Raw genomic sequence first — 22,774 nt, 5'->3', positions numbered from 1 at the left:
GCCGTCAAGTCGCTTCCGACTCATGGCGACCCTATGAATGAAAGTCCTCCAAAATGTCCTATCTTTGACAGCCTCGCTCAGATCTTGCAAACTGAAGGCTGTGGCTTCCTTTATTGAGTCAATCCATCTCTTGTTGGGTCTTTTCCTCTTTTCCTGCTGCCCTCAACTTTTCCTATCATGACAGTCTTTTCCAGTGACTCTTGTCATCTCATGATGTGACCAAAATACGATAGCCTCCTGTACTTACTAGAAGTCATTTCAGGAAGTGGCAAAGAAACAAATGGTGCAGAGGAAAATGATTCTTTAATAATGTTTGCAACCTCTATGCTTTTCACATGGAGCTTCGTCTGGGGGAATCTTTCAGATTCTTTTTAGTAACGCACCCATGCATGCATTAATGCAAAGCTGCATGTGAAACACGTAGGGGTCGCAAAAATTATTAAAGAATCGTTTCTCTCAGCACCATTTGTTTCTTTGCCTTCACCTAGCTCTAGGAATAGAGCTAAACCATAGAGCTAAAACCAGAGTTTCTGGGGATTCCTAGAGCCACCGTTTCTCACTTCCTTGACTGACTTCTGATAAGTACATGAGGTTATACCTTTTAAAAAATGGTCTCCTGTGACACTATGCCCCCCTCTCCCACAACCCTTCAAATAGTTGCCAGGCACCACCTCCTCCCCTGCCAACTTGGTGCCCCATGCAACTTGGGCATCAAACTAGACCGGACCTGGAATCGCGGGACGGGCTCCTTCACCGTTTTCTCAGCACATTCTGTCCGGGAATGGAACTGACCGTGCCAACCGTACCCCCAAGTCCTGGTCCCAGCAGCTCTCCCTGACCCCACCCCCACCAGCCTCAGCTCACCTGCAGGTTCTCCGAAAACTGCCCCAGAGCAAAGAGGGCTGCGTTGCGCACCACCTGGCTGTCGTCCGACAGGGCCCGGCACACCACCTGCAGCATGGGCTGGAGGTACCTGGAAGGGGGCGGGAGGCAGGGGAACAAATACAAGAGGAAGAGACCCACAGGATGCTGTGAGTGAACCACTAGCTGCGCTGCCTGATCCGCGTCTGGGGGGGGGGAATTCTGGGGGTGCCGTCTGGACTCAGATCAAGGGTCTGATTCAGTATAAGACAGCTTCGTGTGTTCAAGTACAGCTTTTGTAAAAACGTTACAGCCACAGCCCGCCAATGTGGGGCTCCACCCCCTTCACAGGCTGTGAAATTCGCCAAATAATAGTAATAATAGGAGTCGGTTTTTCTACGCCAACTTTCTCTACCACTTAAGGCAGAATCAAACCGGCTAACAATCCCCTTCCCTTCCCCTACCCCTGTGGGGTAGGTGGGGCTGAGAGAGCTCTAAGACAGCTGTGACTAGCCCAAGGTCACCCAGCTGGCTTCGTGTGTAGGAGTGGGGGAACAAATCCAGTTCACCAGATTAGCCTCCGCCGCTCACGTGGAGGAGTGGGGAATCGAACCCGGTTCTCCATATCAGAGTCCACCGCTCCAAACCACCGCTCTTAACCACGACACCATGCTGGCTCACACACACACACACACAGGGAAGGGGTAGAGGATGGGGGCAGGGATCTCCAGTTTGGGGTTCAGCCGCAGCACTTAAGAACTCCAGAAATGGAACCCTCCCCCCTTCCCGGAAGGTCACGCACTTGGTCCGGATGTGATCCCCGCAGCCTTCGGCCAGCACCGCCAAACACATGAGGCCAGCCTTGCGATGATAGGGGTTGGGGCTCAAGAGGGCGGGCTCCATCAGAGGCGTCTGGGAGGGAAAGCGCAGGGGTGTAACTGAATCCAGCTCCCATGCCCCCTCCTGCCTTATCCTTTCCAGTCCCCCCCACAAAGCACTCTCTGTACTCACCAGCTGGGGGAAAAGCTTCTCTGGGGGAAGGTGCAGAGCCAGCATATCCACTACCTGCCAAGGAGGGGAAAAACCAGGTATATTTATTTTTACTTATTAAGACAAAGAGAGAAGAAGAGTTGGTTTTTATATGCTGACTTTCTCCACCACTGAAGGAAGAATCAAACTGGCTTACAGTCACCTTCCCTTCCCCTCCCCACAACAGACACCCTGTGAGGAAGGTGGGGCTGAGAGAGAAGTGACTAGCCCAAGGTCACCCAGCTGGCTTCATGTGGAGGAGTGCAGAAACCGACTCGGTTCACCAGATTAGCCTCTGCCGCTCATGTGGAGGAGGGGGGAATGAAACCCGGCTCTCCAGATCAGAGTCCACCGCTCTTAACCACTACACCACGCTGGGAGTGGGGCATGCTGGGATTGTGAAAGAGGTGGCAACGCTGAGGGACAGAGAGCACCCGGGGCACACTGAGGGCCGAACAAGCTGGGTGGGGCAACAACACATTCCCCCCGAGGACCTGGGCCGCGAAGTGCTTGGGTGTCTGGACTTCGGCTCGGTCCTCAATGTCCTCCTCTGTCATCTCGTCCTCGGCGTCCATCTGGCCTGGGGGGGGCTCTGTGCTCATGATGGGGAAGAGGGCGTTCAGGATGGGCGGCAGCAGCTTGTGCTTCAGGATGGCCTGGAGGGCGGGAAGGAGACGGGCGCTCTGAGGGGGGCGGCCGGCCCCGGGGGGGCAGAGCCGGCTGGCCGGAAGCCCCGGGAGGCCCCCTCGCCTCTTACCTTGCTCCGGAGTTTGACGAGGAAGCTGATGCAGGACAAGGCCTTCACCCGGAGGTTGTCTCCCAAGGCCGGATTCGAGGCCACCTGAGGAAAAGCAGGGCTCAGTTGGACCGCTGGAGCTCAGCTGGAGCTCCGAAGCAGAAGGAGGGGACAGAACGCAGCAGGAGACAACTCTCGAGAGACCCAGCATCTGGGAAACCCTTAGTTCAAACCTCATCTCAGCCACACCTTGGCAAAGTGCTCTCTCTGTGTGCCTCAGCCCTCTCTTTGCTATATAGGGATCACGCCAGCCTACCTTACAAGGCTGTTGTCTGGATTACAAGGCACCATGTTTAGGGAGGGAGAGATTTGGGGGTTTGTTATTTTATTCCGGTTTCAACTGGAAATGTTTTTTCCCCCAACTATTACTGCAAGCCACCTTGAACCACGAGAAAAGGCGGTGTAAATGTTTCAATAAATAAAATAAATATAAAAATAAATTCTGTTATGAGATATTGTCGAAGGCTTTCACGGTCAGAGTTCATCGGTTCTTGTAGGCTATCCGGGCTGTGTGACCGTGGTCTTGGTATTTTCTTTCCTGACGTTTCGCCAGCAGCTGTGGCCGGCATCTTCAGAGGAGTAACACTGAAGGACAGTGTCTCTCAGTGTCAAGTGTGTAGGAAGAGTAATATATAGTCAGAAAGGGGTTGGGTTTGAGCTGAGTCATTGTCCTGCAAAAAGTATCAAAGGTAATGTGCTAATCATTGTCCTGTAAGTATCAAGATACTTACTACAGTCCACAATAGCCATGCAGATTAGCTTTAGATTTCACACATTTAACAGATCACTTCAGGATACAATGGTTCCATATTAACATACCACACCTCATTAGCACATTATCTTGATACTTACAGGACAATGATTAGCACATTACCTTTGATACTTTTTGCAGGACAAGGATTCAGCTCAACACCCCCCCTTTCTGACTATATATTACTCTTCCTACACACTTGACACTGAGAGACACTGTCCTTCAGTGTTACTCCTCTGAAGATGCCTGCCCCAGCTGCTGGCGAAACGTCAGGAAAGAAAATACCAAGACCACGGTCACACAGCCCGGATAGCCTACAAGAATCTGTTATGAGAGTCTGCCCTTGTGGGACTGGTGAAATAGACTCACTTGCGCATGTCCTTTTTAATTGTTCCTTCTATGCTAGTAAAAAAGGTAAAGGTCCCCTGTGCAAGCACCGGGTCATTCCTGACCCATGGGGTGACGTCACATCGACGTTTCCTAGGCAGACTTTGTTTACGGGGTGGTTTGCCATTGCCTTCCCCAGTCATCTTCCCTTAACCCCCAGCAAGCGGGGCACTCATTTGACCGACCTCGGAAGGATGGAAGGCTGAGTCAACCTTGAGCCGGCTGCCTGAAACAGACTTCATTAACCCGCTGATTATAAACAGGGAATGGCTTTCTGATGAAATCAGGACGTCCTATCTTATGACCACACAGAACCCCAAAATAACTGAATCGGTTGCAAGGTTTTTGCAGTTAGCAATCAGATATCATGAATGGTATGTAGAATTCCTTAATGGCTGATTTGGGATTGCGTTATCCAATTTTATTTATCTGTACTCGGATTTATCCTAATGTATGTTCCTCTTTTTTATATGCCAATAAAGGCGTATGTTTGTGTTTGTAAATTCTGTTATTACTAAGACTAAAATACGCACACAAGTTCTCGTGGTTGTCAAACTCAGCCTCCCCCCTTGCATTTTCTTCTCCCTTCTTGGTTAACTTGATAGAACGAGACCTTTGCAGCCACCATCTCATAAAGGGGAGAAAAGAGATGGAGGGGAGGAGCCGCCACCACCCCATACTCCACCCCATTCACCTCCAGGCAGAACCCAACGACTTCCGAGAGATGCTGCACAACGATGGACACTTCGGTCTCCATCAGTTCGTCGAAGACCTCCATCACTTCGCTGGCCTGGGCCTGAATGGGAGAGAGGCAGTCGCGGTCCCTACAGGCGTCTCCTTCATGCAACCCCCCGGCCAGGCAGAACGCGACGTCTTGACCGACAGAGGTCCACCTACCGCCGGGTGCCGTGCTACAGCCATCCCTTTTGAGAACGGGGATAGCCTTGCCCAAAAGGCAGGACACAGTTGTGAACGAGGGCTGTGACTCCCCAGTCAACGAGGAGCGGATACGGCCGCGCAAATGGTTGTCCGCACATGGGCAAGATGCAGACCGTTTCCCACCCTCCCCGTTCCTCTACCCACATAGAATCATAGAGTTGGAAGGGGCCATACAGGCCATCTAGTCCAACCCCCTGCTTAACGCAGGATCAACCTAGAGCATCCCTGACAAGTGCTTGTCCAGCCTCTGCTTAAAGACTGCCAGTGAGGGGGAGCTCACCACCTCCCTTGGTAGCTCATTCCACTGTCAAACAACTGTTACTGTAAAAAAATGTTATCCCTAATATCCAGCCAGTACCTGTCCGTCCGCAATTTAAACCCATGATTGCATAATAGACAGGAAGGTTTACCCACAAAAAAGGACTCCCTCTGTGCCGACTGCCTGGCAGAAAACTTACAGGGCACGGGCAGGGATGCCAGCTTCCAAGTGTGGCCTGGAGATGGCCCAGAATTACAACTGATCTCCAGATTACACAGATTGATTTCCCTGGTGAAAACGGCTGCTGTGGGGGAGGGGGGTAGACTCTATGGCGTTATTACCCAGCTGAGGTCTCACCCCAAACCCTGCCCTCCCCAAGGCTCCACCCCCAAAGCTACAGGGATTTCGCAACTGTGAGCTGGCAACCCTAGGCACAGGGCATGGCCTACAGAGAGAAGGCACACAAGACATGCTTCATGTTGTGGAAAAAAAAACACCCACAGGCCACAAAGATGCAGGGGCAACTGTTGATCGTGTCAATTAGCTACTAAGAAGGTATGTGGCCCATTTCTCCAGCACTCCCCCCTCCCAGTCCCAAACACGCTCCGCCAATAAGGCCCACAACTGACTTTAAACGCACGCAAGCCCCTACCTCATTGACACGGATCAGTTCCCGGACAGCCGCTATCAGTTTGGGCACCATCGAAGACATCAGATTCTGGGGGAGAGAGGAAACCGGAGCCAGGGGTCCCAAGGAAGAAGAAGAAGAGTTGGTTTTTATATGCCAACTTTCTCTACCACTTAATGAAGACTCAAACTGGCTTACAATCACCTTCCTCGCCCCACAACAGACATCCTGTGAGGCAGGTGGGGCTGAGAGTGTGTAACTAGCCCAAGGTCACCAGGCTGGCTTTGTGTGTAGGAGTGGGGAAACAAATCCAGTTCACCAGATTAGAGTCCGCCGCTTATGTGGGAGGAGCGGGGAATGAAACCCGGTTCTCTAGATCAGAGTCCACTGCTCCAAACCACTGCTCTTAACCACCACACCACACCGGCTCTCAGTAAGCAATATGTTGTACAGAGATGTGATCGAGAAACAAAAAATAAACCAGGGGACTGAGAACAGCACAGCTGTTGGCCCCGGGGCATTTGAGGCCGGGAGCCTTTGCCTTGTAGAGGATATTTTGGAGAAGCAGTTCGCCTCACACCAGGAGTGGGTTGTTCGCTCTGTAGAAGCACTGGATGCGTGCCCCAAATCCAAACAAGACCCCTTTCTCCTCCTAGGGCATGCAGCTCCACTAGGGCATACCGCTCAGTTGCAAAGGATCGCTTCCAGCCTCCAAAACCAACAATGTATTTTTTTTAAATCCCAGAATGAAAAGCAATGATGAAAATGGGTGTGACGGAGAGGCCCAGCTCCAGGATGAGGCCAGAGCTGGGCGGAGGGGTGTGTGTGCGTCGGCAGGCATGGGTCTACCCACCGTTTCTTCCGAGCCCAGCCCCGGTACCATGGTGGTCAGGCTGCGCAGCGAGTAGTAGAGGGTGGACGGCTGGCCGTGCTCCTTCAGGGTCTGGTGGAAAAGGCGCAGCAGCTCCTTGTAGTGGGGCGCAAAGAGATCAGTGTCCAGATCCAGGGCAGAGTTCAAAAGCAGCAATCCCATCTGCAAGCACAAGGGGGCAGAAGCACGCCTTTGGTTAGTCATCCATGGGTAGCCGCCTTAGTCTGTTACTAGCGGTAGAAAAGAGCAAGGGTCCAGTACATAAGAACATAAGAAAGGCCCTTCTGGAACAGACGAAGGCCCATCAAGTCCAGCAGTCTGTTCACACAGTGGCCAACCAGGTGCCTCTAAGAAGCCCTCAAGCAAGACAACTGCAGCAGCATTCTCCTGCCGGTGTTCCACAGCACTTAATATAATAGGCATGCTCCTCTGATCCTGGAGAGAATAGGTACGCATCATGACTAGTATCCATTCTTACTAGTGGCCGTGAATAGCCCTCTCCTCCACAAACATGTCCACTCCCCTCTTTAAGCCTTCCAAGCTGGCAGCCATCACCACATCCTGGGGCAGGGAGTTCCACCATTTAACTATGCGCTGTGTGAAAAAAATACTTCCTTTTATCTGTTTTGAATCTCTCACCCTCCAGCTTCAGCAGATGACCCCGCGTTCTATTATTATGAGAGAGGGAGAAAAGCTTCTCCCTGTCCACCCTCTCCATACCATTCATAATTTTATAGACCTCTATCATGTCTCCCCTTAGCACCTTAACGACTAACAAAATTTCTAAAGCGAAGTATAGTAGGGTAAGAAGAATTGTCTCAAGTATTCAGTATTTCTATTGCTTTGATAGACTGTTTGGAAGGTATTAAGCATTAAATATTGGTACTGTTTTGTTAGAATATTGATAAAGGATTTAAGTAGAATTTTGATCAAGCAAATGACCAGTAAGATCTGAGCGATTAACTTGAAACGAATTCCCTGAAAGATGGTTTACATTGCTTGTAAATTCTGGGAGCTCCCCGGGGCCCCCACCTGGAGGCTGGCAACCCGGAGGGCTCGCCTGACCGTACCTGAGCCTGGGCGGGGTCCCGAGACCGGGCTCCGTGGTGGATGAGCTGCAGCAGCTGCGGCCACTTCTCCAGCGTCTCGTTCTTCAGAATCACGGCGGCCAGCTGGGCCAAGCCGAGGCAGACCTTGTGGCTGAAAGGGAGGCCCGGGCAGGAGGGGGGAGGTGAAGAAAAAAGTGTGAGACCCCCCTTCACAGAGCCCCCAGACTCAGCCTCTCCAGCCTGATGTGCTCCTGCCCCACAACAGAGCTCCAGAGGGGCGGATCCAAACTCAGCTTCCGATGCCAGCCACTGACAGCGTCACCACAGTGAGATGGGCAGAACTGAATCAGATCCTCACCGTACCTTGTGTTGTAAAGAGGTGGTTCTGTTGAAACACTTGCAGCAGCACCACCACCACCCCGATACTCTTCTATTAATCCTGCCTACCTAGTTCAGTTCTTGCGGACAACTATTTTAGGATATTGGTTCTTGTGGGTTATCCGGGCTGTGTAACCGTGGTCTTGGTATTTTTATAGACCTCTATCAGAAAATACCAAGACCATGGTTACACAGCCCGGATAACCCACAAGAACCAATGAACTCTGACCGTGAAAGCCTTCGACAACATTTTAGGATAATTCACAAAAAATTCAAGTTAATGCACGTGGGAAACCCCTCCAATAAAATGCTAAAACCATCCCTTCGGATCAGGCCAGAAGAAATATTTCCAGTTCTAAGAACTTGGGGTGTGTACTGTTCCTGATCCAGCTTTTTAAAAAGCCCAGATAATTTGGTATCTGTGCAGCTGCCTTAGCTTCCAAAGTCCTGGGAATATGGTTGGTTTCATCTGTTTTCTGATGGCCCAATTCTTGTTTTGACAGTCGTATTTCATTTTCACGGACTGGATCTTGAAGATCCACCCCCTCCCCCCAACAATGGCTCTCCACCCCCACCCTGGCACAAGGAATCTCTTTTGAGTCAAGAGGAAAGCACTGAGGGAAAGCCCCCCTGGTCAGCAGAACAGACCTGTGCGAGCCAACCCTCCGGCTTCCACAACTGAGACAATACACAAAGCCCTCAGCAGCAGGCACCTCTGAATTCCCCAACCCGGATCTTCTACCGCGGGGGGCTCCCCAACCTTCTTGAGACTGCGAGTACGCTTGGAATTCTGACATGGCACGGAGGGGGCAGCAACAGAATGGCTGCCACAAAATGCAGGCGGCAGAGCCAGCCATGAAAGGATGGCCATAGCTTAGCTTCAGTCACACAGTGAAGATCCTTGTGTTGTGGTGGCAGCAACATTTTAAAAAAACTGCACAGCCAATCAAATCTCCAGTAGTCAATCAAGAAGAAGAGGAGATGGTTCTTTATATGCCGACTTTCTCTACCACTTAAGGGAGACTCATACCGGCTTACAATCACCTTCCCTTCCCTCCCACAACAGACACCCTGTGAGGTAGGCGGCGGTGAGAGAGCTCTAAGAGAACTGTGACTAGCCCAAGTTCACCCAGCAGGCTTCCTGTGAGGTAGGTGAGGCTGAGAGAGCTGTGACTAGCCCAAAGTCACCCAGTTGGCTTCATGTGGAAGAGTGGGGAAACCAACTCGGTTAACCAGATTAGCCTCTGCCGTTCATGTGGAGGAGAGGGGAATCAAACCTGGTTCTCCAGATTAGACTCCAAAACCACTGCTCTTAACCACTGCACCACGCTGGCTCTCAGAAGCCTTGCTGGGCAAAAGCCCCACCTGACACCACCCGCTTCCTACAAACACTTGACAGGCACAAGAAAAGGTGCTGGCGGGTGCCATGGCGCCCGCGGGAAATACGTTGGGGACTGCTGTTCTAAATGGCTTCCTACCCCATAACCCTCACATTCAAGTGAAACAAACTTAAGTGCTCAATGCACGCAAACGAAAGAAGAGGACGGCTGGAAAGGAACTTCCGCACTCACTCTGTTTCCAGCTGCACGGTGGACAGGACTAAGTTCTTCAGCCTGAAAGAGACAAGAGATCGGGTGCTGGGTTCAGCCAGAACAGAAAAAGGGCCCTGCTGGATCAGACAACATAGTCCAGCAACCTGCTGCCTACAGCAGCTGCCCAGAAGGGCTGTGGCTCAGTGGTGGAGCATCTGCTTGGCATGTAGAATGTCCCAGGTTCCATCCCCGGCATCTCCAGTTAAAGGGACAAGGGAAGTAGGTGATGAGAAAGACCCCTGCCGAGCTGCTGCCTGTCTGAGTAGACAATACTGACTTTGATGGACCGAGGGTCTGATTCAGTAGAAGGCAGCTTCATATGTTAAAGTGGATGTTTCTGAGAAACCCAAAACACGATGGCAGTGGTGCTTCCACAAGGCTGCCCCACCCCAAGAATTGTTATTTCAAGGTACACTGTCTCTGTACATGGAGGCTTCATCGAGTCATCACAGCTAACAGCAAATGACTAGAGTGCACTATAACGATAACCAGAATGGCCTTCTCTATAGGGTTGTTGTGAGGATTACTGAGACCTCAAAGGCTACATCAGGGGTACCCAAATGGGCACCTTTAGTATTCTGACACGGGGTGGTGGGCACAGCCCCCCAAATGGCTGCCGCAGCATACTTTCAGTCACACAGTGGAGATCCTTGTGCTAGGTGACAGCTGCTGCCAAACCAACATTTTAAAACTCTGTGCGGCCAATCAAATATTCTTCAGCCAATCAGAGACCCTGCTGGGCCACAGCCCCACCCACTTTCTAAAAAACACTTGGTGGATGCCCGGAAAGGGGCCAGTGGGAGCCACAGAGCCCGCAGGCACCGCGTTGAGGACTCTGGGCTACATTAACGTTAACTTAAAGGTAAAGGTCCCCTGTGCAAGCACCGGGTCATTCCTGACTCATGGGGTGACATCACATCCCGACGTTTCCAAGGCAGACTTTGTTTACGGGGTGGTTTGCCAGTGCCTTCCCCAGTCATCTTCCCTTTACCCCCAGCAAGCTGGGTATGCTAACTTAGGGGTTTTTTTAAACCATAATCTCTTTTGCTCAAGAACTCGGAGGTCCTCATACACATCCCAATAAGAACTCTGACGGGGAGGGGAAGCCGCCAGGGTGTTTCATCCACCTGCGCTGCCTCCGCCCCCCAACACTTACATGTCCTGCTCGGTGGGATGGAGCTTCCGCCAGTGTTTGGCCAGGCGCCTTCTCACCAGCACGGCCGCAAACTGCCGGATCTGGGGTGGGAGAAGAAGAGGAAGAGACATGAACAGATTCTGGGATATGTGAAAAGAGGCACTGTGAGAATGGTGTGTGAAGTCACAGTGGCTCAGAGCTGCAGGATCCGACTCTTATGTCAAGAGGAGAAGAAGAGTTGGTTTTTATATGCTGACTTTCTCTACCACTTAAGGGAGAATCAAACCGGCTTACAATTACTTTCCCTCCCCCTCCCCACAACAGACACCCTGTGAGGTAGGTGGGGCTGAGAGTCACTAGCCCAAGGTCACCCAGCTGGCTTCCAGTGGAGGAGTGTGGAAACCAACCCGGTTCACCAGATTAGCCTCCGCTGTTCATGTGGAGGAGTGGGGAATCAAACCCAGTTCTCCAGATCAGAGTCCACCACTCCAAACCTCCGCTCTTAACCACTACACCACGCTGGGACCCCTGAGACAGGAAGCACTGCCCTGAGAGGAATAGCTAGATTCGAGTCTAGTAGAATCTCAGAAACCACAATGCAGATCCCTGAGTCACAAGGTGGGAAGGGTGTTGCAAAGAAAGGAGTGGGGATGCAAAGGTACACAATGCAAAATCTAATCTCCTCAAGTACAGCAGGGGAGAATGGCTTCCAGCAGAACATTAGCATCTGCAGTGAGATAAGAATGGCTCCAGAGAAGAATGAGAAGAATGCAGTGAAGTAAGAATGGCTCCTGGAAAAGAAGGGTAGGGTCCATTGTGTGTGTGGGGGAGGGACGATGACAGCAGAAGCAATGAGGTCAGGCCTGAATTCAGCCCTAAAAGACACAAACCTGGAAGCTAGAAACAGAGCTTTGCAGCACGTGCAGAATGCCTTTCGCCTTGCCACTGCCCACACCTAAGGGTGGCGGTTTTACGAGGGAGGGCTTAGCAATCAGTACTTGACCCCCGGCGCCTCCCTGTTGAGAAAGGGAGGCCTGCAAAGTCTTACCTGGGGGTTCTGAGACTTTGACATCACCTGGCAGAGGTGGGGGAGCGCCGTGGGCTGTTTGAGGGCCTCTTTCAGCTGAATTGTCGCCTAGGAGGAAGAAACCCAAAATGAAGAGGTGGGGGGAGGGGAGAAGCCCTCTCCCAATGGAAGTCCCTCCTTTATTTTCCAAGCTTCAGTTTGGTCCCACTGGCTTGAACACGACTACAGGATACCCTTAGAGGGTGCTTTCACAAAGCTTGAATAATGCACTTTCAATGCACTTTGCAGCTTGATTTTACTGTGTGAAATGGCAAAAACAACTTGCAAACCATCGCTAAAGTGCATTGAAAGCCGATTGAAAGTGCATTATTCAGGCTGTGTGGAAGCGCTACCAGTGTGCCTCCTTGGAAGTTAGCAGCACGCAACACAGGTGCATGTCATTGAAACCAGTCACCGACACGCCCCTTCAACCTGCCACGGCTCCCGGTCCAGAGAAGCCTTTGCAAGTGCGCATGCATGTGATTGCGTTTGCCCTCCCAACCCCCCTTTCAAGGGCAGTCATTTTAAGGAGGGGGCAACCGAGGCCATGATGGTGGCACAATATTTTATTGTGGGGGGGGGGGGAGGAACACCTGGAGGGAGCCCCAGGGAGCCTCTGCATTCATTCATCCTTGTATCCCTTATTTACTTCATTCAGAGTCTGCTTTTTTGTGTGTGCCAAGACTGAGATTTAAAAAAACACAATTCAAACAGGAGAGACCCTCGAGGAACAAAGAACAGAAGTGGAAAACGATGCAACTACAACAAAATGCGAGGCAGTCAAAATGGAGTCCCCTCCCCTTCCCCATCTGGTCCTCAGACTCCCGCCCAAGCTGTGTAGAAGAAGAAGAAGAGTTGGCTTTTCTATGCCGACTTTCTCTACCACTTAAGGGAGACTCAAACTGGCTTACAATCACCTTCTCCTCCCCACAACAGGCACCCTGTGAGGTAGGTGGGGCTGAGAGAGTGTGACTAGCCCAAGGTCACCCAGCTGGCTTCATGTGTAGGAGTGGGGAAACCAACCCTCTTCACCAGACTAGCCTCTGCCGCTCATGTGGAGCAGTGGGGAATCAAACCCCGGTCCTCCAGATCAGACTCCACCGCTCCAAACCACCACACCACGCTGTAGAACCCCGCATGGCGCTAGTCCTCAATTTACAGCTCCCAGCCCAGCTGTCCCCCCCTGCAGAGCAAGCCCTTCACCCCTCCCTCCCCCTGCCCTCTGCAGCCTCTCCCCCACACACACACCCTGCATTGCAAGACCCTCCCCCTCTCTCCGCGCCCCCCAAACCGCCTGCCGCTCTACCTGTTGGATGACGGCGTTGTCAGGCTGCAGCAAGTCTGAAAGCATTTTTTCGAACTCCTCGGCTGCCATGGCGCAAGGCAAAAGGGGGGGGAGGGAGGGGCGGTGTAAAAGAGACCAGGGGGAGGCAAGAAAGGGGGGAGAATGACCCCCCCCCTGTAAGGGGAAAAGGGACCCGTCAACGGCAGCCTGCGTGGGGGGGGGGGGAGAGAGTTGCAGCGGGGCCTGAACGGAGGGCCGGGGGCCCAGGCCAGCCCCTCCCCCGGGAAAGAGTGGGTCGGGGGCGGCGTCCCCCACCGGCCCAGGCAGCTCCCAGCGGCAACCGAGCGCGGAGTTCCTGGCAACCGTGTCAACCACCAGCACATGTGGAGCAGGCGAGACGCCCCCTTCCGGGGGGCTAGAGGGGACGGGGCCTCGCGCGCCCCCCGCTGCCCCGGAGGACTCGCTGCAGCAGCAGCAGCACAAGCCCAGCAGGAGAGGAATTTGCAAAGCGGCTCCTTTTCTCTGGTTCCTGTAGGTTATCCGGGCTGCGTGACCGTGGTCTTGGTCTTTTCTTTCCTGACGTTTCGCCAGCAGCTGGGGCAGGCATCTTCAGAGGAGTAACGCGGAAGGACAGTGTCTCTGTGTCAAGTGTGTAGGAAGAGTGATATATAGTCAGGAAGGGGTTGGGTTTGAGCTGAGTCATTGTCCTGCAAAAAGTATCAAAGGTAATGTGCTAATCATTGTCCTGTAAGTATCAAGATACTTACTACAGTCCACAATAGCCATGCAGATTAGCTTTAGATTTCACACATTTAACAGATCACTTCAGGATACAATGGTTCCATATTAACATACCACACCTCATTAGCACATTATCTTGATACGTATCAAGATAATGTGCTAATGAGGGTGTGGTATGTTAATATGGGACCATTGTATCCTGAAGTGATCTGTTAACGTGTGGAATCCAAAGCTAATCCGCATGGCTATTGTGGACTATAGTATCTTGATTCTTACAGCTCCCTGTGGCATTTTCTCAAGGAATCTTTCCTTGTAAGTAAGTATAGTAAGTATCTTGATACTTACAGGACAATGATTAGCACATTACCTTTGATACTTTTTGCAGGTCAATGACTCAGCTCAACCCCCCCCCCCTTTCTGGCTATATATTACTCTTCCTACACACTTGACACTGAGAGACCCTGTCCTTCAGTGTTACTCCTCTGAAGATGCCGGCCACAGCTGCTGGCGAAAGGCCAGGAAAGAAAAACCAAGACCACGGTCACACAGCCCGGATAACCTACAAGAACCAATGAACTCTGACCATGAAAGCCTTTGACGGCTCCTTTTCGTTCATCGCGCAGCAAGCCCGTTTGCAGGGCAGGCTGGGGGGGCCATTTATCGCCCATGGTGCATGGGAGGTTTTGCCTTGTTCCGTTTATGCACGGGAGGGTTTGCCTTGGATTAACCGCTCTCAGACTGCCGGACTTGATGGGCCTTGGTCTGATCTAGCAGTGCTTTTCTTATGTTCTTCTTATGTTCAAGGCAAAACCTCCCAGGTGTATACCATTTATGCATGGGAGGTTTCGCCTTGAATTTGCCGCTATCTAGATGCACATTTTCTCCATCCACATTCTCAAAAATTCCAGATGCTGGGATTGAACCTGGGACCTTCTGACAGGGGACATGCCATATTAGATCTTGAATCAATCCTTTTCTGTATTAGATTTTGTATTAATCCATGCTTTGATTACACTCTGCCCTACTGAGCAGGAATGTTATGGGAAAGAAGGGTGACAGGAAAGATACCTTGAGAAAATGCCACAGGGAGCTGTTGTAAATAACAAGGCTTATAGCGCCAAGTATTTGAAGGGCTGTCACTTTAAAGGAGGGCAGGGAGCTGTTCCTGTTGGCAGCAGAAGATGGGACTCGCAGTAATGGGTTTAAATTGCGGGAGAGAAAGGTACTGGCCGGATATTAGGAATACAGTTTTTTACAGTGAGAGTTGTTTGGCAGTGGAATCAGCTACCTAGGGAGGTGGTGAGCTCCCCCTCACTGGCAGTCTTCAAGCAGAGGCTGGACAAGCACTTGTCAGGGATGCTCTAGGCTGATCCTGCATTGAGCAGGGGGTTGGACTAGATGGCCTCTATGGCCCTTTCCAACTCAATGATTCTATGACCTTCAAGTTTAAAGAGATAACACTCACAAGTCTAAATGCAGGGGTTCTTTTATTAATAAAAGTTGCATTTCAAGATCTGTAAAAAGAAACCATTGGAACAACAAACAAAAAAACAAAACAAAAAAGAGACCCAACCAATTCTTGCTAATATACAGAATTCCTCATATATATATTTTCATAGATAATTTGAGCCATTTTCTCCACCCGTGTGGAAAGGGAGGAGGCAGCTGCTCTCCTCCCATCCTATAAGTCCCAGACACCTGGCGAGGTCCAAGCGCGGAAGAGAGGCAGTCAGCAGTGAAGGATCCCGAGGAAATGGCTCCCTGCTCCCTTTGCCAGGTCGACGTGGGGCAGCTAGCAAATCCTCTTTGGAGACGTACTGCACAGACCCAGCCTCTGAACAGGGCTAACCGCTCACAACTAACTCTCCTACCTCCAACATGCACTGAGGACCCTGCCGGTGCAGACAGACTGGCCTTGGCCCCATTTAGACAATTGTTCCAGAACACTTCTCGCCCCACAAAAGGACCATTTTCACCCTCGGCCCCAAGGAAGGTCAAGGAAAAATTCAGGGAGTGTCACCCCGAGCTACCAAACCTGGAACCCTGCAGAGGAAGTGTCAAGGAACAGGGCATGGTCATCAGTTGGCATCCGTGAGGCCAGCCCTCCCTGTCCTTCCATTAGTTAGGGAGGTTTTTCCCCCTGGTTACAAAGTTTGGGTGACTGACCTCAACCAATGTATAAGGAATCCAATGGAGATAACTCAAGGCAGAGGGGAGGGGAACCCTTCATAGTTTCCAATTGGTCAGGAAGTGGTGCTTGGGGAACAGGGCCTGGTTTATCCTCAACTGGCCAGATACCTCGGCCAACAGGAAAACAGCCATGGCATAACGGTGCCAAGGCACTTGGTCACGCTTCAACCAGCGAGAGCAGAGCAATGTGCTTCTACCCCAGCACACATTGGTGATCTCGAATAATAACAGTAGTGGGGGAGGAGAGGGAGAAATATGCAGCAGTCCCTAATTGGCTAGATCGACTGGGCTCCCTGACTGGCTAGTTGTCCTAACCGAGAGGAGAAGAGAGCGGAAGGACACCATTTTCCCCGCTTCCTGATGAAGAACTGCCAACAACAGCCGGAAAGCTCTCAAACACACCCCTCCAACAGAAAGGTGGATCAGAAAGTAACCAAGTTTTCAGAGAACTCAACTGAGCTCCTCGGCCAAGGCGAAGAGTACTTCCTTGCGTTAGGCCTAGGCTAGCCAACAGGTTGGGAGGTACCGCTTTGAGCCACGCCAATCTCAGCCAATGGGAGAGCCGAGCTTTATTGCAGGCACCAGCCCAGAGTAAGTGGGCGACCGCTTAGTCCATCTTGAGGTTGACGTAGATGTAGCGGATGAACTTGAGGGAGGCAAAGAAGGAGATCGTCCCCAGCATGAGGAAGAAGACGTAGCCAGTGAGCAGCGAGTAGCCGAAGAACTCCACGGTCTGCACCACGCCCGACATGTTTGAGCGCCGCGAGTAGTAGAAGACTGAGTAGAGGAAGATGAAGAGGCCGGTGGAGCCAGCGCTCAGCACGGATCGCCACCACCACCGGTAGTCCTCGCCCGACAGCTGGAAGTAGGTGAGGGCGATGGAGATGCAGGCCCCCACGCTGAGCAGGATGGCGAAGACGAAGAAGAGGATCCCGTAGAGGGTGTACTGCTCCCGGCCCCACACCGTGGCAAAGATGTAGTACAGCTCCACAGAAATGGCACTGCCGAGAGAGATGGGGACATGTCAAGACCCATCAAAAGAACATAAGAAAGGCTCTGCTGGATCAGGCCAAGGCCCATCAAGTCCAGCAGTCTGTCCACACAGCGGCCAACCGGGTGCCTCTAGGAAGCCCCCAAACAAGACTGCAGCAGCATTGTCCTGCCTGTGTTCCACAGCACCTAATGGAATAGGCTTGCTCCTCTGATCCTGGAGAGAATAGGTGAGCATCATGACTAGTGTTCACTTTGACTAGTAGCCATGGATAGCCCTATCCTCCCTGAACATGTCCACTCCCCTCTTAAAGCCTTCCAAGTTGGCAGCCACCACCACATCCTGGGGCAGGGAGTTCCACCATTTAACTATGGGCTGTGTGAAGAAACACTTCCTTTTATCAGTTTTGAATCTCTCACACTCCAGCTTCAGCAGATGACCCCACATTCTGGTATTACGACAGAGGGAGAAAAGCATCTCCCTGTCCACTCTCCCCTTACCTTGCATTGTTGACTTCTATCACCATCCCCCCTGCCATGCATCATGCCTTTGAAAACGATCTGGAAACTTCAGCCTGCTGGGCTATTGCTGGGAGCAGGAAACAGGGATCATAGCACCCAGTGCTTTTTGTTTGTTTCCGGACTCGATTCAAAGCACTGGGCGGCAGTAACCAATGGCGGGCCAGAGTAGCTGAAATACCTCTCCCTCCCGTTCTGCCAATTTGCAAGCCCTGTTCTCTGTTATTCTCCCTGCAGAGGTGAAGCAAGTGGCAACGGGTCCTTTTCAGTGGTGGTGCCACACTTCTGGACTGCCATCCCCTGTGAGGCTCACCTGATATTTACCCTCAGTGTCCTTTAGGCCCCCAGCCCAAAAACATTTCTCTTTACCTGGGCTTTTGAGTGAGGGGTTCCATCTATTTTGGCTGGTTTTATGCTCTGCTTCTACCATAAGAACTACTGCAGGAGTAGCATTTTACTTTTATTTTATTTATTTATTAAAATATTTATATCCTGCCTCTTCTCATGGTTTAAGGAGGCTTACAAAAATATTAAGACCATTTTAGGCTGCTGGGTCTTGTTTTATGCTGCTGTCATGCCCTTAGCTTGTTTTATTGTTGACAATGTTTACGTTGTTATTTTTTATGATTTCATTATATTAATTCTACTTTGTGAGCAACCTTGAGAAAGTGTCTGACGAGACAGCAAACCATATTTTCTAAATAAGGGAACAAACCACATACATTCTGGGGAACTTACGATCACCCCATGTCTCTGTTCTGATTTAGACACACTTTACATTTTCTTTTTTGCGTCCTCCCTTATAATGCTATGAGGCAAATCACTATTACTCCCCTTATACAGATGGGGAAACTGAGGGCAACCCACAAATCTTTGGCCAAAGGTGTACCCAAGTTCAAATCCCTGCTCTGCCATGGAAGCTCGAGGGGTGACTTTGGGCCAGTCACACCCTCTCATCCTAACCTACCTCGCAGGGTTGTTGCGAGGATAAAATGGGAGAAGAGAACCATGTAAGCTGCATCAGAGAGAAAGGCAGGGGACAAAGGAATTAATAAAAATAAATGCAATAAACCTAGCTCTTCCCACACCTATTTCCAGCTCTCTCTTGCCCACTAGGCTAAATGGTCTCTCTATAAAAAACAAAACAGGGCAACGTCAGCATCTTGGAGGCAGGAAGTTGCTGATCAGGGAGGCAGGACTTCCTGTGAACTGGAATTGGATTGGCACAGGCGGGCTCCAAGAGACGTATAGCTATTTCCCCCATCATAAGTGGGCAGGCGAGTCCTGCGGGGGGCACAGGAAGGGAAGCAGGGGGTGGGCTGGCGACCCAGAAAGTGCCCCCTCCCCTCGGTGCAGGGGAGTCTCACCTGAAGGGCAGGAAGCCCCCGATGGTCATGTGAACCAGGGTCGACTTGTACCAGGGCTGGGGAGGGATCTCCCGGGCGATGTTCTTGGTGCGACAGGGCGCGTCGAAGGGGCCGGCCCGGTTCTTGCCAAAGATGCCCCCGATGACCGTGAGGGGGAAGCCGACCAGGAGCCACACCGTCAGCAGCAGCAAGATGGTGGTGGCTGGCAGCGCCTGGGTCGAGCCGTTGGCCCAGTGCACCGAGTTGACCACGCTCCAGGTCAGGAAGAAGGGAGCTGAACAGAGAGAGAGAGAGAGAGAGAGAGAGAGAGAGAGAGAGAGAGAGAGAGAAAGAGGGAAGCACCAGGGTCAGCGGCAGCAGGAGACTGTAGGGGTTACAATCATAGAATCACAGAGTTGGAAGGGGCCACAGAGGCCATCTAGTCCAACCCCCTGCTTAATGCAGGATCGGTCTAGAGCATCCCTGACAAGTGCTTGTCCAGCCTCTACTTAAAGACTGCCAGTGAGGGGGAGCCTCGCCACCTCCCTAGGGAGCTGATTCCACTGTCCAACAACTCTTACTGTAAAAACTTTTTTCTAATATCCTGCCAGTACCTTTCCGCCCACAATTTCAACCCATTATTGCGAGTCCTATCCTGTGCTGCCAACAGGTACAGTTCCCTGCCCTCCTCAAGGATGCTTAAAGAGAGCAATCCTGTCCTCCCTTGACCTCCTCTTCTCCAGACTGAACATTCCCAACTCCCTCAGCCTTCCCTTGCAGGTCTCCAGGCCCCTGACCATCCTCGTCGCTCTCCTCTGCACCCGCTCGATTCTGTCCACATCCTTTTTGAAGTGAGGCCTCTAGAACTGCACACAGTACTCCAGGTGCGGCCTGACCAATGCAGTGTACAGTAGAACTATGACATCTTGTGATTTGGATGTTATGCCTCTGCTGATGCACCCCAAAATCGCATTAGCCTTTTTTATCGCAGCATCACACTGGCTGCTCATATTTAACTTACAGTCCACCCGTACCCCGAGATCTTGTTCCCACACACTGCTGATAAATACATTTCAGCTGTTCAGAGTGGTTAGCACGTCAGATTAGGACATGGGAAACCTAGCTTTGATTCCCACCTCTGCCATGGCAGCTTGCTGGGTGACCTTGGGCCAGTCACACATGCTCAGCCTAACCGACCGCACAGGGTTGTTGTGAAGATAAAACGGAGAAGAGAGAACTTATGTCAGCTGCTTTGGATTCCCATGGGGGGGGGGAAGGTGGGGAAGGAAGGAAGACACATTTCAAGAGGAAGCGGAGACTGACCCACTCCTTCAGGACAACGGAAGGCCTTTCTCAAAGAAGGAGGGGTCCTGTCGGCTGTCCTCCAAGAGAACCCAGTGAGACAGGAGCCTTACCGGAGAAGAGGCTAGTGGTCAGGAGAATGTTCCACACCCAGAGCTCGCCCCCGATCTGGCGGTAGAAATTGCTGGACACATAACCGGAGATGCAACAGGTGAGGGCGTAAAGGAGGATGGCAGCGGAGTTGATGGCCCCGTGCCGGTGGACGTTGAACATGCCCAAGAGCGCCATCACGATAATGCCCGTGCCCAAGGCCAAGAACTGGCTGCCCACGCCAAGGACTGCGCAGAGGAGGGAGCGGCAGGGCGGGAAGCGGAAGACGTCGGTGTGGATGATCTTCCACCCATTGTCCCCCTGGTCAAAGTCGTCCCCTGAAGACGAGGAGGAGGCCTCCTCGTCCAGGTTGTAGCGGGCCAGGTCGTTCTTCAGGACTCGCATGAGGATGACCACCACAAAGCCCACCAGGAGGAACACCAGCACCATGGAGTTGATAATGGAGAGCCAGTGGATCTCCAAGGTGCGAGGGAAGAAGCCATCATCCCCGCCGCGGCTCCCCCGCCTGTCCCCGCGCCGCTCCGAGGCGGTCTCGGACCAGCGGACGCTGTAGGTGTGGGCGACGGAGAGTGAGCCGGGCCCCCGAACATCATCCAGACTGGTGGGCTTGACGTCGCGCACGCTGACGTTGGCGTAGATGATGCGGTCGCCGTTCCACTCCAGGTGGAAATCCAGGTGGGTCCACAGCCCGATCTTGTGGCTGTGGGGCAGAAACCCACTTTCTTCCATGTACCCCACAAAGCCACGGAGGGGCAGGTCGTCCACCACAAATTCAAAGTAGTACAGCTCCTCAATGGCCTGCCGGAGGCGCTCTACCTGCCGCAGAGAAAGACACAGTCGTGAGAGCATCAGAAGAGCTCTGCTGGATCAGACCAATGAGAGTCCACCAAGTCCAGCATACCGTCCCACACAGTGGCCAACTGGTTCCTCTGGAGGTCCAGCAACAGGGCTCAGAGGCCAAGGCCTTCCCTTGATAAGAACATCAGAAGAGCCCTGCTGGATCAGACCAGTGAGGGTCAACCTAGTCCAGCATCCTGTCTCACACAGTGGCCAACCAGTTCCTCTAGAGGCTCAGCCACAGGGCACAGAGGCTTTCCCCAACGTTGCCTCCTGGCACTGGGATTTAGAGGTTGACTGCCTCTGAAGATGGAGATTCCATAGGTAAAGCTTATCCTACCATAGTAAAAATATCAGAAGAGCATTGCTGGATCAGACCAGTGAGGGTCCACCTAGTCCAGCATACCATCTCACACAGTGGCCCACCAGTTCCTCTGGAGGTCCAACAACAGGGCCCAGAGGCCGAGGCCTTCCCCTGATGTTAAAAACATATGTACATAAGAAGAGCCCTGAACACATGAACACACTGTACTCAGAGAAACTAGACCAGACCAGACGTCAGAATCCAGACGTCCCGACTGATCATACCTGCTGAGGCGAGAGTTTCATCTCACAGAGAACCTTCTTTTCCACATTCTCGCGGAACCGGATCTCGTACATGGACTCGGCCATGCGGTCCCCATCCAGGACTTCCCCCAGGGAGAGGCTTTTGTGTTGGATCTTCTCCGGGGAGCACACGGGGAGCTGGTAGTAATGGTAGGTCTCCTGCGGATTGTGGTACGGCCCCACTTTGTTGACATACAGCATCACTGGATCCCCTCGCTGATAGTGGGTCTCCGAGGAAGCCACGGAGGCGAGATAAAGGAGGGAGAAGAGAGGGACAAGGAAGGGGCAGGGGGCCATCGTGGGGTTGGTATCAGGGCGGGAGGGGAGGGATGGGAGACGAGCTGGGAAGAAAGAAAAGCGAGTTGTCAATGAATTTCCTCCTTCGCTGCATAGCTATAATTTTGATTTGCATTCCAGCCACAGCTAATTTGGGATGATAAAACTCCTGTATCTGTGAATCCACAGTTGGTATAGTTTGCCTTAGCTAACATTCAGGGCTGTAGAGATAATCTTTCTTGCTAGGCCACCTTAGCAAATTTTAAAATCTACTGCCCTAGAGTGTTATAGTCAACCAGAGGACCATTTTTGTATTGTTACCTGACTATAAGTCTGACTTACTGTATGTACTAATATATTCCTTTTGTTATAGATTGTCCTAATGGCAGGTAAAGCAATAAAAATGATTTACATTCTTAAAACCAACCAACCAACCAAACTCCTGTATCTGATGCAGGGAGTTTGGACTCTCGAAAGTTCATACCCCAAAAATCTCACTGGTCTCTTAAGATCCTACTGGACTCAAATCCAGCTGTCTTCCACGGCAGACCAACATGGCTCCCCTCCGAAAAGTACAACGTCTCAGGGAGTGAAGATGGGCCAAGCCAGGATAAAGCTCTTTTATCCGTGATGCTGATAACAACACAGGAATTGCCGTCCTGATATATTAAGTCAGAAACGGGTCCCATCCTTACAATCTTACTCGAGCTTAATTTCAAAATCAATCAGCCAAGCTGGTCTATTCCCCCAGCTGGCCTGCAGGCCACCATCCCCAAACCAGCGTGGTGTCATGGTTTGAGTGTCAGACTCCGATCTGGGATGCCCAGGTT

The 22,774-nt window shown here is 51.8% G+C and overlaps 2 protein-coding genes across 2 annotated transcripts in view; both read right to left on the bottom strand.

Moving 5' to 3' along the window:
• Positions 1-13,092, bottom strand: part of IPO4 (importin 4) — a 31,076-nt gene extending 17,984 nt beyond the window's left edge. The window contains exons 1-13 of the mRNA XM_056863357.1: positions 13,048-13,092; positions 11,724-11,810; positions 10,697-10,776; positions 9,520-9,561; positions 7,592-7,721; positions 6,504-6,683; positions 5,675-5,740; positions 4,519-4,620; positions 2,648-2,731; positions 2,385-2,546; positions 1,873-1,926; positions 1,664-1,773; positions 865-973 (exon numbers count right to left, since the gene is read on the bottom strand). Of these exons, the coding sequence (XP_056719335.1) occupies positions 865-973; positions 1,664-1,773; positions 1,873-1,926; positions 2,385-2,546; positions 2,648-2,731; positions 4,519-4,620; positions 5,675-5,740; positions 6,504-6,683; positions 7,592-7,721; positions 9,520-9,561; positions 10,697-10,776; positions 11,724-11,810; positions 13,048-13,092 (1,251 nt within the window). The remainder of the gene's footprint in view (positions 1-864; positions 974-1,663; positions 1,774-1,872; positions 1,927-2,384; positions 2,547-2,647; positions 2,732-4,518; positions 4,621-5,674; positions 5,741-6,503; positions 6,684-7,591; positions 7,722-9,519; positions 9,562-10,696; positions 10,777-11,723; positions 11,811-13,047) is intronic.
• A 3,427-nt stretch (positions 13,093-16,519) lies between these two features.
• TM9SF1 (transmembrane 9 superfamily member 1) lies at positions 16,520-21,935 on the bottom strand. Its single transcript, XM_056863377.1, has 4 exons — positions 21,651-21,935; positions 20,228-21,041; positions 18,834-19,107; positions 16,520-16,958 (listed from the first exon to the last, which is right to left on the bottom strand). The coding sequence occupies exons 1-4, from the start codon at positions 21,867-21,869 to the stop codon at positions 16,565-16,567; spliced, it is 1,701 nt and encodes a 566-aa protein (XP_056719355.1). The 5' UTR covers positions 21,870-21,935; the 3' UTR covers positions 16,520-16,564.
• Between the last annotated feature and the right edge of the window lie 839 nt (positions 21,936-22,774).

The sequence above is a fragment of the Euleptes europaea genome, chromosome 18, assembly GCF_029931775.1.
Source record: "Euleptes europaea isolate rEulEur1 chromosome 18, rEulEur1.hap1, whole genome shotgun sequence".
Lineage (NCBI taxonomy): Eukaryota > Metazoa > Chordata > Lepidosauria > Squamata > Sphaerodactylidae > Euleptes > Euleptes europaea.
This window is presented reverse-complemented; position numbering and strand designations above follow the sequence as displayed.

What these genes read in the sequence shown, in the direction of transcription:
- TM9SF1 (XM_056863377.1), bottom strand. Translation starts at nt 21,869, where the DNA reads ATGCTGTATGTCAACAAAGTGGGGCCGTACCACAATCCGCAGGAGACC. An exon ending in GACCACTAGCCTCTTCTCCG is followed by an intron (nt 19,108 to 20,227) that starts GTAAGGCTCCTG and finishes CTCTCTGTTCAG; the next exon opens with CTCCCTTCTTCCTGACCTGG. An exon ending in GGGGGCTTCCTGCCCTTCAG is followed by an intron (nt 16,959 to 18,833) that starts GTGAGACTCCCC and finishes CTCTCTCGGCAG; the next exon opens with TGCCATTTCTGTGGAGCTGT.